The sequence below is a fragment of the Mobula birostris genome, chromosome 18 (genome assembly GCF_030028105.1).
Source record: "Mobula birostris isolate sMobBir1 chromosome 18, sMobBir1.hap1, whole genome shotgun sequence".
NCBI lineage: Eukaryota > Metazoa > Chordata > Chondrichthyes > Myliobatiformes > Myliobatidae > Mobula > Mobula birostris.
In genome coordinates, this window is record NC_092387.1 from 23,542,725 (window position 1) to 23,558,747 (window position 16,023).

The 16,023-nt window shown below is 42.4% G+C and overlaps 1 protein-coding gene across 4 annotated transcripts in view; it reads left to right on the forward strand.

Annotated features, from left to right (window-relative positions):
• Positions 1-16,023, forward strand: part of cd276 (CD276 molecule) — a 459,683-nt gene that overhangs the window by 305,920 nt on the left and 137,740 nt on the right. For all 4 annotated transcript variants that reach the window (XM_072282363.1, XM_072282360.1, XM_072282362.1 and 1 more), the window contains one exon: positions 9,155-9,289. In XM_072282363.1, coding sequence (XP_072138464.1) covers positions 9,155-9,289 — 135 coding nt within the window. The remainder of the gene's footprint in view (positions 1-9,154; positions 9,290-16,023) is intronic.

Genomic DNA, 16,023 nt, shown 5'->3' on the forward strand with positions numbered 1-16,023 from the left:
GAGCGGAAGAAACTGTTCCTTAAACAGTGCGTGTGTGCCTTCAGGCATTTGTATCTCCTTCCTGATGGTACTAGTGAGAAGAGGGCATGTCCCAGGTGGTGATAATGGAAGCCGCATTATTGAGGGCAGTCCCTGTGTCGGAGCAGACTGAGTCTCCAGCATTCTTCAGACTCTTTAAATCCTGTGCATTGGAGCCAGTGGCTAAGGAAGCTGCACTGAGATGAACCATCACAGCCTCAGCCTTACCTTACTGACCTTGCTTTCGATGCATTCTTTGTTTCTAGCATTTAACGCCTCACCTCTCTCAAGTGATTGGGTCTCCCTTCTCTTCATTAGATTTGTTGTATTGAAATGCTATTGCTATAAATTTCAGACTGCTACTACCCAATTTCAAACAGATGAGAGTCTGTGGTGCAATAAATACTGGCTGCAATTTGACATTAATCAGATAATCACACTCAGAGGAGCAATAGAGAGCGAGAGGTCTGGGATGGAAGCACAAACTATTGCACACAGCTGGGCAAATAAATCCCAATTTGTCAAAAAAGCGATTTCTGTGTGTAACAAATTCATTCAGGGATATAATTAAACATTCAATAATAAAGTTATTTATTCTTGGCTTCTGATTGTAACATGTTGAGTCTGTTGAAATATAAATTGCCCTTCAGTGCTCAGAGACGTTTTGACAAAGTTTCTGTTGTAAGAGACTTGAGTTTGTGGATAGAGGAGATGGTATTAAGTACGCTCACCCTGCCAGGTAATAAAGGGAGCTTCGGCTATTAGAGCAGCGGTTAGTGCTGCTGCTTCAGAGTTCCTGAGAGCCAGGACCTCGAGTGCTGTCCACATGGAGTCTGCACATATTCCCTGTGACCACGTGGGTTTCCTCCCATGCACTCCAGTTTACTTTCTTAAAGGCATATTAGAGAGTTAGGTGGCAACTGTGATTTGCCGCTATTGTGGTCAGGTTGTAGGGCAATCAAGAGGCAGTCGAAGAGCATGTGAGAACGAAGAGGTCACAAGGAATTAGTGGGGAAATGGGGTTGATGGAATTGCTCTAAGAAGCAACTTAGACTTAAGAACCCAACTGATCTCATACATTGCAAGAAAATATTTGAAATTTGAAAGAAGAATCATTAAATCCGATTAATCTCTGGTAGAAATTGATGCCCTTGGGTCCATCGTGTTCATAGAAACAAGCCCTTCAGCCCATCTAGTCCATGCCACCCATCAACATGCTTTCACAGTAATCGAATTTTACTCTCCCTTCAATTCCCCCAAATTGTACCACTTACCTACACACTAGGGGAAGAGGTTAGTTTTATTTGCCACATGTACTTTGAAGTATACAGTGAAATAATGTTGTTTGCATCAAACCAAATCAGCGAGGATTGTGCTGGGCAGCCTGCAAGTGTCACCACGCTTCCAGTGCCAACATAGCATGCCCACAACTCACTAACCCTAACTGTATATCTTTTGAATGTGGGAGGAAACTGGAGCATCTGGAGGAAGCCCACACGGTCATGGAAGAATGTATAAACTCTTTCCCGACAGTGGTGGGAACCGAACTCTCATCCTACAGTGGTGTTCTAACGCATTGCGCTCACCGCTATGCTACTGTGCTTACAGTACAGTAGCCACTTAATCTGCCTACTGCGTATCTTTGTGACTTGGTAACAATGGAGAGTACTCGGAGAAAGCCCACACAGTAACAGGGAGACCGGACAAACTCCACGCAGACAGCACTGGAGACCAGTACTGAACCTGGGTCTCTGGAGCTGTGGTGCAGCGAGTCCATTAGCTGCACCATGTGCCTCCCACGTTATTTGAAAAGTGCTATTTAGACCAATTCCACATTCTAGCTCTTGTTCTGTAGCCCTTTGGGATCATTTATGTTGCCGTTTGAAGGTGTCCTCCATGGTGGGGAAGCTAGTGCCCATGATGGGGCTGGCTGAGTTTACAACCCTCTGCAGCCTTTTTTTTCAGTAATGCTCTCCACAGTACATATGTAGAAAATTGCTATAGTCTTTGGTGATGTATCAAATCTCCAACTCCTATTGAAACATAACCTCTCTGTAATAACTGCAGATTGGGGGACCGCTTCGTCGAGCACCTCCGCTCCGTCCGCCACAACAGACAGGATCTCCCGGTAGCCACCCACTTCAACTCTGCTTCCCATTCCCATTCAGATATGTCCATACATGGCTTCCTCTACTGCCATGATGAGGCTAAACTCAGGTTGGAGGAGCAGCACCTCATATACTGTCTAGGTAGTCTCCAGTACCTTGGTATGAACATTGAATTCTGAACGATATAGAGTTAAAACACTGGAGAAATGATTGGGGGGAAGGCATGACAATATTTCTAACTGAGATGGTGCGAAATATCAATGACTTGACAAGGTATAACAGGCAGAAACCCTTATCAAAAGCTAAAGGATATTCTGAAGTGTGCTTAAAGACATGTCTTGTAGCGCTAATGATGCAAGTGCTGGAAGTGAGACTGCTCTTGCAGAGGTGCAGAAGACAAGGTAAGACACCACATACAGTTCTGGCCACCACACTGTTGGGCGGAAGGTGACCACACTGCTAAGGATCTGAGGAGGCTTGTGCGGAGCTGTCTACAATGGGAAAATGTAACTGTAAGGTGAAGCAAGTTTACTTATATAGCACTTTTCAAACACAAGGCAGTTCAAAGTGCTTCACATAGAACAGGATATAAAAATCAACCATCAAATTTCAGACAATATGAAAGAGAATAAAATCACACAAAAATACACATGATAAACAAATTAAAAAGAAATAAAAGTTACAGTGCAGGACATTCTAATTAAAAGCTACAGCAAAAGGTTTTAAGCCTCAATTTAAAAAGAGCTTAAAGTTGGGACAGACTTCAGATCCCCTGGAAGGTTATTCCAGATACGTGGAGCATAGTAACTAGAAGTTGTTTCACCATGTTTAGTTTTGACCCTGGGGATGGTAAGCAGACCCGCCCCAGATGATCTGAGAGCTCAGGAAGATTTGTAATGAAGCAAGTGATGGGAGATGTATTGTGGCCCTAGATCATTAAGTGCTTTATAAGCCAATAGTAATATGTTAAAGTCAGTCCTCTGATGGACAGGAAGCCAGTGTAGTGATCTGAGAACTGGGGTGATGTGTCCTACTTTCTTGGTCTTCGTGATTACTCTAGTAGCAGCGTTCTGAATGAGCTGTAGCTGTCTGAGGGATTTTTTACAGAGACCTGTGAAAGCACCATTACAGTAACCAAGCCTACTAAAAATAAATGCATGGATGAGTTTTTTTAGATTATGAGGACACTCCGTCCTTGTTTATTGTCATTTAGAAATGCATGCATTAAAAAATGATACAATGTTCCTCCAGAAAGATATCACAGAAACTGTGATCTTGCTGAGACCTTTAACTCATGCTAAATTTGTAAGATGGTAGTAGGCTGACTTTGTAATTGTGTTAATGTGGCAGTTAAAGTTTAAGTTGGAGTCCATCACAACGCCAAGGTTTCTGACTTGGTTTGCGATCTGTAACAACAGGGATTCTAAGTAAGCACTGATTTTTAAACGTTCTTTTTTGGTGCCAAAGACAACTATTTCAGTTTTCCCTTCGTTGAACTAGAGGAAATTTTGGCTCATCTAATTAGTGATTTGTTCAATGCAGTTTTTTAGTGATTTTATAGGACCATAACTGTAATGCAAGGTTGGACCAGTATTGGATGTTTTGTTTGGAAAACGGGGGGTGAGCCATCTGTCTTGATGGATTTTGACAGAAACACTTTTGATCTCAAAGTCCTCTACTCTCAAAGGACTGTTAGAGTACATCAGTATTTAATCCTACAAGTGACAAACCTGCCCATAATGAAGAGTCAAATATAAATTGCCAATGTTTCAAAAGCTCTTTGTAATTAAGTACAGTAGCCAGGTTATACACAATAAGATTCCACAAAATAACAAATAAAGGAATCTGTTCATAAAATCACACAGCACAGAAACTGGTCCTTTGGCCCACCAACTCTTCAGTGTCCACAAAGCATTCTCTGACACTAACCTGATCTTAATCCCATTTTCTTCTCTCCACTTTCTCATCAACTTCTCCCAGACTCTACCACTCACACTAGAAGCAATTTACAGCAACCTACCAATCCACGTGTCTTTGGGATGTGGGAGGAGTCTGGTGTACCCAGGGAAACTCCATGTCATCACAAGAGGAATGTGCAAACTCCACATACATACATACACAGCACCAGGGGTCAGTATTGAACCCAGGTCACTGGTGCAATGAGATGATATAGCACCACCGTCCAGCCCCCTGTGCCATCACCAAGTTCTGGACTAGGATGTGAAATGATCAGAGGTCATTCTTTGGAATTGCCGAGGCTGAGGGGTGTGAAAGGTGCATAAAATCATAAGGGGCATAGATAGGGTGAGTGCCTTTTTCCTAGAGATAGGGAATCAAAAAACTGGAGGCTATAGGTTTAATGTGCGAGGGAAAAGAAAAGGGACTTAAGAGTCAACTTTTTCATGCAGAGGGTGGTATGAACATAGAATAAGCTACCATCCTCTTCTTCTTCGGCTGTCCATCGATTTTCGATGATGACTGAGGCCTGGGCAAGGTTGTATGGAAGACCGGCAGTTGCCCACGCTGCAGGTCTCCCCTCTTCACGCCACTGATGTTATCCAAGGAAAGGGCACTAGGACCCATACAGCTTGGCACCAGTGTCGTTGCAGGGAAATGTATGGTTAAGTAACTTGCTCAAGGACACAACACGCTGCCTCAGCTGAGGCTTGAAGTAGCGACCTTCAGGTCGCTAGACCAATGCCTTAACCACTTGGCCACGCGCCACACAAGCTACCACCCACTATTATGAAATTCAGTTCAATAAACATGGCTGCTTATGAGGTTGAGGTTGAGAAAGTGAACATGTAATCTCTGCTTTCAACTAACCTCTAGTTCACTTTGATGTGGGGTGGGTGATGCTAATTCATACTTCCCAAGTAACCTCTCCCAGAATTTTGCTGTGGCAACTGCTGATGTTATTTTGCCAAGAGAAGCAGGAAGGATCTGTCCTGTGCCATTTCACACACCATTAAAACCCTCATCAGCGAGGTTACGCTTCAGATTTACAAAATCAAAGCAGAAAATATTAGAGACCCTCTGCAGGTCAGGAAGCATCTGTAAAAAGAAAACTAAAACTGTTCAGGTGCTGATGAAGTCCTTCATCAAAGTAAAAGTCAAAGTTAAGCTTACTGTCATCTGCACAAGTACATGTATGCACAGGTGCAATGAAAAACTAACTTATAGCAGCTTTAAGGGAAAATAGCATCAATACGCTGCATTCACAAGCAAACTAAAAATTAAACATAAATCTAATCTAATCTAATCTAAATGAAACACAATTTTTACAAGAAAGAGCACAATTAGAACAAAAAGGACAAAGTCAATTTTACCGTTAGGTCAGCAAAAGTGTTGCTAAACCCTTGTGATTAGGGTTGTTATGGTGGCTCAAGAACTGAATAGTTGATGGGAAGCTGTTCTTGAATCTGGTGGTGTGGGATATCAGGTTTCTTTACCTTCTGCACTTAAGTGCCTAAATTATAGGGGGTGGTTATTACATGGAATTTAGGAGAGTGAGGAGTCACTTTATGGAGGTGCATAATGGTATGCTTTGTATCTCCAAAACATTAAACTAATTCAAAGGAAGACACGGGAGTCCAGGAATGCGGGTCTATAATTTAGTATCGTTGAAATGCTGTTCAAACTCATTTTGTGGAATTACAACTGAACCAGTGTTCAATTCCATTTTAATTAATTTGCTGTTCACTTCTGGCATAACCAATATTGCTTATCTGTTGTTAATTTTGGACTGTAAATCTCAATGCTACACAGCTCTGTGTCATTGTCATCATTATCAGATTTTTCACTAACCCATGCAGATTAGTGCTCTTTATGAATCTGTAACTTAACTTTTTAGCTTTTTCTCTTCCTTGTGGAGTCCACTTATTTATGTCTGCCTGACATGCTCTTTGATTGTGTCTGACTTTGTTGCATTTTCTGCAAATTTCACCTTTAAACCTACATTGGTCTGATGTATGTGAACCCCTGCCACAGCAGTAACACAATTTGTTCATCCAGGCCGGTTTCCATGTAGATGCTCCAATTTTGTTCACACTTATTTCCATTCCTGACTGCTAGGCAATTGCGCCTCTGCGGTTTCCATTAAAACAATAATTTCAACTGCTCATTTAAGTGTAAGTTGTGCTTCAGTTAAGAGTCATTTTTGAGTGCTTTTTTGTAATTAACTAATCTCTTGTTGGATAATTAAGCTCATTATTGAACTGTTCGTGCTCAGAAAATCTCTTTAACTCAGTCATGTATGCTGAAACGGACTTCCCTTTCTTTTGATTCCACTTATGAAACCTAAAGCATTCTGGAATCAACAATGACTTCAGTTGTAATATACCTGCATTATTTTGACAATAGCAGCAAAGCTCAAGCCTGCTGGTTTGATTGGAGCTGTCAAACTTCGAAGCAAACAATATGCCTCTAAATGCAATGCACTCAGCAAAACTGGCACTTCTTTCTCATTCGCTATTTCATTTGCTTTAAAGCAGTGGTCCCCAACCTCTGGGCCGCGGACCGATACATTGTCACGAAGAACGCAGCGGTACAGCGGTAGCCAGAGCGCACCCAGCACACCTTTAAGAAAAAAGCCAAATAAACAAACTAATTAATTAAGTGCCATCGGGCACGTAAATGTCGGCCCAGATCAGAGGTGATTGCGTCGGGTCAAACACGGACAAATGGGACTAGCTTAGATGTGCAGCCTAATGGGTCCAAGACCCTATTTTCATGCAGCATTATTCTATAACCCTGAGACCTTTGACTTGATATGTTAACTGTTTTCTCTCTTCCTGACCTGCAGTTTTCCCAGCATTTTCTATTTTATTTCAGATTTTCAGCACCTGCTTTTTTTTCGATTTTCTGAATGAAGCCCTCAGCCAGCCCCACTTTACTTTTTCCTAATCTGCTCATCCTTGTGGCAATTAGAGTTGCTTTTGTTCTTTCTTTTCAAGTGAAAGACCTTGCAAGACCCTGGCCATTTGCCCAGATGGTAGTCCATGCAGATGTCATTGCAATGACTCTGTTGAACTCTATTAGTTTGGTAGCAGAGAGCAGACCGTTGAAGGACCCATGCTTGCAATACAAATTGCAGAGTGATTCAAACACCAATTGAAATCACTACTGGCGCTTGTAGACAAGTTGTCTTTTAACATGTAACTTCTAAATTTGAAGAAGACCTGTGTTGTTAATGGGGTTTTTGTTTAGCAACATCTTTTTACAGATGCTAGCTACGAGTTCAGCCGGGGGTGTGTTACGGACTATAAAACATCTCAGTTTCTAGCACAGATGTATTGCATCTTTTAAGCTGCCCACAAGAGGGAACAATTATTTTTAAAGGCTTTGACATTGAGATTTTAAATGGAATGCTTGAGCAGTTGTAAGTGATGACAACAGGCCTGATGTGCTTGGGGAGAACCCTGGTTTAATTAATGCAGATCAGCAGACACCCACATACAATCTGCTCTTACTTACGAGGTAATACGCAGATGCTAAATCAAGCTCAGAGTCTTAAGCTGCTTTAAACTAGTACAAAGCAGAGCCATTAACATTCAGGACAGGTTTTTGTACTAAAAAAAACGTTGTGGAATGAAAAATGTCCCTTCTGCTGATATGAATGTGGAGAAAGAATTTTTGATTATTTCATTCACTAGAACGTGAGTATTGCTGATAGCCCCGGAACCTATTAACCATCCTTAGTTTCCCTTGAGCCACGTATAAAACTCTGCAGCCCTTCCTCTGAAGGTGCTTCCATAGTGTTGTAGGGTAGGCACTGGCAACAATGACCAAATGGCAATGCAGATTAGCATATTAGGTTAGAGTTCAACATAATCAGTAGTGCCTATGCACATTTGTGAGTAAGGAATAATTGGCACAAACATGAGCGGTTTCAGAAGGAATGCCTTCTAATTAATTTTCTATTTTAAATTTATTTCTCAGCTATGCGTCTTGCCCGTATTTATATCCAAAAATAACTGCCATTGAGATGGTACCTTAATGAAGTAAGATGTCCAATATTCAAAGGTTGAGAGACAGCACTTGATACAAAGCCACAGGCACACACAAGATGCTGGAGAAACTCAGCAGGTCAGGCAGCATCAATAGAAATGAATAAAACCTCACTGTTTCGGCATGAGACCCTTCATCAGGGCCTCTTGAAGGGCCCTGGCCTGCAACATTGGCCATTCATTCATTTCCAGTGATGCAGTCTGACCTGCTGAGTTCCTCCAGCATTCTGAGTATGTTGCTCCGGATTTACAGCATTTGCGACATCTCTCATGTACTTGCCACATATTTTGACCGATGACCAAAAACCTGGATAGACAGGTGTTTTTGTAGGAAGAGAGGGGATTCATAGAGTGAAACAGCATGGAAACAGGCACTTTAGTCCAAGTCATCCATGCCAATCAAGATGCCTAAATACGACTAATCCTGTTTGCCTGCATTTGGTACATATCCTTCATATTTTTCAAATATTGTAATGATATCTGCCTCTACAAACTGGATGATTTTCAAAGGCTTTGGAGAACCAGAACTGGCGAGTTTCAGAAGAGTGTGGGGACCAGGATCCTGGTGAAGTTTCAAGAAAATGCAGGAACTAGGGCCCGGTGAGCTTCAAGGGAGTGAGGGTACTGGGACCACAATATGTTTGAAGGGAACACATGGTCTGGTATGGGTGAACCACTGATGAATCACAAACAACAGGAATTCTGCAGATGCTGGAAATTCAAGCAACACACATAAAAGTTGCTGGTGAACGCAGTCCTGACGAAGGGTCTCGGCCTGAAACGTCGACTGCACCTCTTCCTAGAGATGCTGCCTGGCCTGCTGCGTTCACCAGCAACTTTTATGTGTGTTCACTGATGAATCACTGTGATTTTCGAGCCATCGGGCTGCAGATTATTGGAGTTTTGCTGTAATATGTTTCAACAAGGAATTGGATGTTCTCAGCTGCAAACATATCAGAATTAAGTTCTGTTGTTATTTTTCAGCGCAGTGACTGACTTGCTTTCTATCCCTTTCCACAGGGCAGCACCTGAAATTCCCAGCCGTTGCTTTGTGGCTGACGATTGGACTCTCTGTGTGTCTGCTGGCATTGCTGGGTGCCCTGGGCTATGTGTGCAGGCGGAAGATACAGCAGAGTTGCAAGGAGAATGAGGGAGGTGAGTCCTGTATTTTAGTTTCTGTAAGGGCCATTAACTGCACCAGCTCAATACTGCCTATACCGCGTTCTCCATTGATCAGTGGATTATCAATATTCATCTGCTGAGATATGCTTTGAAGACTGACTTATTGATTCTGTGATTTACATCACACCCGTGCAGATTGAAAAGCTTGAGAGTCTGCGGTCTGAAGGAGAGGGCAAATCAATCATTCGGATGATGTTCCCTTGACGGGGTTGGCATGGTAGCGTTGTAGTGGTTAGCATAACGCTATTGCAGTGCCAGCAACACAGGTCCAATGCTGCCCCTGTCTATAAGTCTGTACCTTCTTCCCATGACCTTCTGGTTTCCTCCCTCATTCCAAAGACATACGGGACAGTACATAGGTCACTTGGGTGTGATTGGGCAGCATGGAAATGTTGAACTGGAGGGACCTGTTGTCATGCTGTATATCCAAATAGATAACCTGATGCTAACTGTATGTCCATTTAACTGAGAAACTTACTGTCTATGGGAGACCACACCCGGAGGAGGAGATACATGAGACTGCAGATGCTGGAGCATTAAACAATCTCAGGCGGAACTGACGAAGGGTCTCGGCCCGAAACGTCGACTGTACCTCTTCCTATAGATGCTGCCTGAACTGCTGCGTTCACCAGCAACTTTTATGTGTGTTGCTTGAAATTCCAGCATCTGCAGAATTCCTCGTGTCAGGCGGAACTCAGCGGGTTGAGCAGCATCTGTGGGAGGAAAGGAATTGTCGATGTTTCAAGTCATCCCTTTTACTGAATTTTCTCCTCCCTTCTAGTTCTGATCTTCCTCTCTCGCACTCTGTCTCCATCCTCCCTAACGTCTCTGTCTCCCCTCTGTCTCACTTTTCCCTCACCTTCTCCACACTCCTCTCTCTCCCATCTTTCTCCCCTACTCGTTCCTTCTCCCATCGCTCTCACTCCCCCTCCTCCCACTCTCTGCTTCTTCCCTGTGCTCTCTCTTTTCTTTCTTCCTCCTCCTTATCCCACTCTCCCCCACTCTTCCTCTCTCCCTTTCTCCCTTCCCTCTCTTTCTTCATGCCCCCTTTTCCTCTCTAATCTGATTGTACCTCAATCCTTCTCCTGCGTCATTTCCTCTCTCTCTCTCTCTTTCTCATCCTGTTTAATCCTATACTTTGATCGAACTAACAAACTTCCAGTATTCATTCTGGGCCCCTCCCCGATCTCTGTCTGCAGATTGAGCCGTTCCTTTTTCACTCACTCACAGGGATGAGCTCGTCTTAAAATGCCAGCCTTATACAAATATCCCCGAGCTCTGCCACAGGTGTTGCTTGCTTCAGTAACACAGAGCCCCTGGACATTTCAACATTTTCTTTGTCTCTGTTTCTTAATTGGTGTTCTGATCTGACTTATTTCAAGGAGCTTATTTCATTGCCATCTTCCTGGTAGATATAATGCACTTGTTCTCTCTCGGGATGTCTATGTCTAACGTATCACAAGAGTCTAAATTAGCGCCCTGACTTGCTCATCTTGTAAGATCTGTGATGACACAGTGCCGCAGCAGCACAGACTTACACTTGCACAGCAGCTTTTACAGGTTTTCATCCCGGTCGTGTCTATAGAAAGTCTGCTTCTTCTTCATGTGACCCTGGGGCTTTCCTCTCGCTGTTCCATTTTCCGGGCATATCTCAGTGACGTGCTGGTAATTAATTATTGAATGTAAATTACCCCTAGGGTAGGTGGGTGGCAGGACGAGGGTTTGATGGGCATGTGAGAACTCACATTCTCTCATTACTTACATCTCACTCTGACTTTTCATCTTTTTTCTCCAGTCCTGCTGAAGGGTCTCAGCCCGAAACGTCGACTGTTTACTCTTTTCCATAGATGCTTCCTTGCCTGCTGACTTCCTCCAGCATTGCGTGTGTGCGTGTGTGTGTGTGTGTGTGTGTGTGTGTGTGCGTGTGTGTGCGTGTGTGTGTGTGTGTGCGTGTGTGTGCATGTGTGTGCGTGTGTGTGTGTGTGCGTGTGTGTGTGTGTGTGTGCGTGTGTGTGTGTGTGTGTGTGTGTGGGTGTGTGTGTGTGTGTTGCTCTGGATTTCCAGCATCTGCAAATTTACTCTTGTTTCTCATTATTTATTTTTTTGTTTGCATTCTATTGTATTTCTTTGTTCTACTGTGAATAACTGCAAGAAAACAAACCTTAGGGTAGAATATAGTGACATATACTGTATGTACATACTTTGGTGATAATTTTCTTTGAACTTTGAACTTTGAGAGAGAGTGTGGTGCGGAGGAATCATTGGAGAGCTGGCATAGGCTTGAGGCGCTGAAAGGACTCCCCCGCCGCCGTGTCGTAATTAAATGATTCTATTTCAGTACATTCTTTGTATTTAGCATGATATTTAGTTTTACCTGATCATCGTGTTTTGCCTCTCAATATTTTAATAGTTAATATACATTGCATTGCTTCTAAACCTTTCATTTTAGCGTAAATGAATCTTAGAGCCATGGTTCAATACAGCAGTGATACTAATCACAAATATGCTCAGGAATACTTGAAAATAGGGTGTGCAATGATGACATTTCACTGTTTGTTGAAGCGCTGTCTTTCAATTCATAGAATATGCATTTCAGGTCTGGCGCAGTGTACAGGCTGTGAAAACAGTCTGTTACCACTGCTGAAGAAAAATAACAGATCATAAAAGCTATAAGTAATGTGGTAATAGCTGATGCTAAGGTGCAAGTCATAAAGAATTACGATTACAGGGTACTTATAGCACAGGCATAGACTGCACTACAGACTGGTTCCTGGCTGAATGACAGATCCTCTGAGCCCTCTTTCACCTCATTTTATCGAGTACCATCACATCCTTCTTCTCCTTTGCTTCAAGTGCTGGTTGAGTTTCCTCTTAACCCACTTAGAGATACTTGCAGTGAAACTCAATTGAGTAAAATGTCAACCAAATTGCTGAGACAGTTCTCTTCACAGATGCTTTAGACTGACTTCCAGTGCAATATTCATGAATTTGCAAGATAGCATTTATGTCATCTCACATTGTTATCAGATATCTCATTTGACTTTATCCACCTTGACCATTTCCTACAGCGGCAAGTTCCACTCTTTGGATTAATAATTATTATACATGAATTAATAATTTCCCCACCACACATGAATTGATGGAGAAATTCAGTAAATTAGGCAGCGTCTATGGAGAGGAATAAATGTTTTGGGCTGAGACCCTCTGGCAGGACTGGAAGAGAAGTGAGCAGAAGCCAGAATAAGGTGAGGGAGAGAGGGAGGAGTACAAGCTGGTAGATGATGGGTGAGACCATGCGAGGGAGAAGGTGGGTGAGTGACAAAGGTGTGGGGGGGGGATGAAATAAGAAGCTGGAAAGTAATAGATGAAACCAGGTGAGGAGGAAGGTGGTTGGGTAGAGGAGAGGAATGAAGTAACAAGATGGGAGGTGATTGGTGGAAAAGGTAAAAACTGAAGAAGAAAGAATCTAATAGGCTAGAAAAATGGATCATGGAAGAGGGCAACTAGAGGGAGATGACGAGTATGTGAGGAAAAGAGAAGAGGTAACCAGCATGAGGAATGCAAAAAGAGAGAAGGAGTTAAGTCTTAGAGATCACTGGCAGTTATAGAAATCAATGTTGGAGGCCACCCAGGCAAAATATGAGGTGTTACTCCTCTTACCTAATTTTGGCCTCATCATGGCCATTGATAAACATAAGACCATTAGTCCATAAGATATAGGAGCAGAATTAGGACATTTAGCCCTTTGAGTCTGCTCCACCATTTTTCCTCTCAAACCCAAGCTTCTGCCTTCTGCCCATATCACTTCATGTCCTGACCAGTCAAGAATCTATCAACCTCTGCCTTAAATATATGTAAAGACTTGACCTCCACAGCCGCCTGTGGCAATTAATTCCACAGATTCACCACTCTCTGGGTAAAGATATTCTTGCTCATCTCTGTTCTATAAGGATGATCCTCTATTCTGAGGCTGTGTCCTCTGCTCCTAGACTATCCCACCATAGGAAACATCCTCTCCATATCCACTCTATCAAGGCCTTTCACCGTTCGATAGGTTTCAATGAAATCACCCCTCATTCTTCTGAATCCTAGTGAATACATGTCAGAATGGGAATGGGAAGTCAGACTGAAATGAGTAGGCCCTTGGGATGGACAAGATGCAAAACTATTTGTTTCTCCCAATAGATGTTGCAGAACCCAATGAGTTCCTCCAACATTTTGTGTCTGTTGTTCAAGATTTCCAGAACTTGCAGAAAATTTTGTGTTCATAATTATTTTCCCAGTAATATTTTTAAAAGGCACAAATGAATATGAGGACACATGAATGGAGAGATACGGATCATATACAGGCAGAAGGGGTTTAGTTTAATTTAGCATTGAGCTTAGCACAGGCATTGTGGGCCAAAGAGCCTGTTTCTGTTATTTTATGATATATTAGTGAACCCCAGTTTAAGTCTTGTCAAGATGGCACCTCCATGTCTATCCTAAACATGACTGCTGCTTTATCAGGAACTAGATGTTCAGCATTGTACAAAAGTCTTAGGCACATATATATAACTAGGGTGCCTAAGACTTTTGCACAGTACTGTATTTGTCAATGTGGAGCAGGGAGTGAGTTTGTAAATCTGGCGGGATCAAAGGATGTTGGGAATGGCGTGGGTGGAGTGCCAAAGGAGGTGGTGTGGGACAGATGGCAGAGAAGGAGTGCCTGGGACGGGGGCTGGCACAGGTGCAGACACACTCATCCCTGAGACACCGGGCAAGGTCATTTAATTCCAAGCAATTTGTTTATTATCATTACATAATGTCTCTTTGGAGTTTTCCACTCCCTTCTCTCTCCCTTCCACTTTTCCCAACTGTAATTCGCTTCTCCCTGTCCCCTTCCCACTCCCAGTCCCCAATAGAGACCCATATTAGAATCAGGTTTGTTATTACTCCCATATGTCATATAATTTGTTTTTTTTTTTGCGGCAGCAGTACATTGCAATATGTAAAATTACTACAGTACCTGCACAAAAGTCTTAGGCACCCTAGCTGCATGGAGTATATGTGCTTAAGACTTTTGCACAGTACTGTATGTACCTCCAAGTCTCTGACAGAGCCCCAGTCTGGAGTTGATAAGGGCAAATGAAATTGCACTGAGGGCAATGAAGAATGTAATCCAAATATAGTGGCATTAAGCAGTGAATTTAGAATTATTGGGGGATATTAAACACCAGGTGCAATTGTCTTACTGCCCAGAGCCATAACAAGCCGATTGACAATTCATTCTTTTATTAGGGACGTGAGAGTACAGATAAATAATTCTTTAGAAGTGGCATCACAGATAGGTATGGCCGTAAAGAGAACTTTTCACACACTAGCCTTCATAAATCAGGGCACTGAGCGCAGGAGTTGAGATGTTATATTGAAGTTGTACAAGACATGATGAGGCCAAGTATGGAATATTGTGTGCAATTCTGGTCATCTACCTACAGGAAAGAGTGCAGAAAAATTTTGAACTTGAGGACCTAAGTTGTAGGGAATGATTGAATAGATTAGGATTTTATTCCCTGGAGAGCAGGGGAGATATTATAGAGGTATGCAAAATTATGTAGCTAGGGTAAATGCAGGCAGGCATTTCCCCTCAGGTTGGATGTATTAGTGGAGGTCATTTTCTTTTTTTATTAGCTATATCTGCACTATGTATTGGCCACTTGGTTGTATTGCACCCACTTCTAACATTCGTATCTGAATATGGCAGTTGACAACATGGGTAACCAATGACTTGGTATTTGTGATTGGATATACAGATTGAAAGAGAGCAGTGATTTGATTGGTCACATGGCAGGGACTGATCCCTCGGATTATGTCTGATCTCCCAAACCACTCTGCAATGAATCCTCTCCCTTAATCCAAATCCATCAATGTGACCTTCTGCTCATTTCTTACATTTGTACTTGTCAATCCTCCTCTTAAATGTATGGGATCTCTTCAGCAGCCATTAAGGTAGCAAGACCATAAGACAAGGACCAGACTTAAACTATCCAGGCTGAACTCCACATTATCACTAAAGAGGTTTCATGAATTCCCTGATGGATTTCTTGGGGATTGCCTTACATCGATGGCCTGTAAATCTACCTTTCACCATGGGAGAATGTATTCTCTCGGCAGCCATCTCCTCAAAATCCTTTGCAGGTTTAAAGATGACTATTTAGACTTCCATCAGCTGCTTTTTCTTGAGGGAAGAGACCCAGCCTATTTATCATCGTTAATATGTACTTACGTCGTAACATAGAGTGAAATGTTTCATTTGTGTCAAATCAAATCAGCAAGGATTGTGCTGGGGGTAACCTGTAATTGTTGCCATGCCTCCAGCACCAACCTGACGTGCCTGCAACTCATTGAACTTAACCCATACATTCTCATCGCATTTAATGGACTAAAATTAATTCTTTTAGTTCAGAAATAAACCTGCATAATATGTGCATGCCCTATATCTATATGTAATCATTATGTATGTACATATCTTGTGCATTCTAAGGAAGAATAAAATCCTTTGATGAAAATCCCACAGGGCCTGGCTGTTTTTCTCAGAAACTGGGGCTTCTCATGAATTAAAAAGTATTAATTATCAGAAACTTCACATCAAAGCACTTTCCCTTTAAAGGTGGAAGTGAAGTTAATGCACTTGGTGGATCTGCAGAACAAATTTGCAAATGTTTATG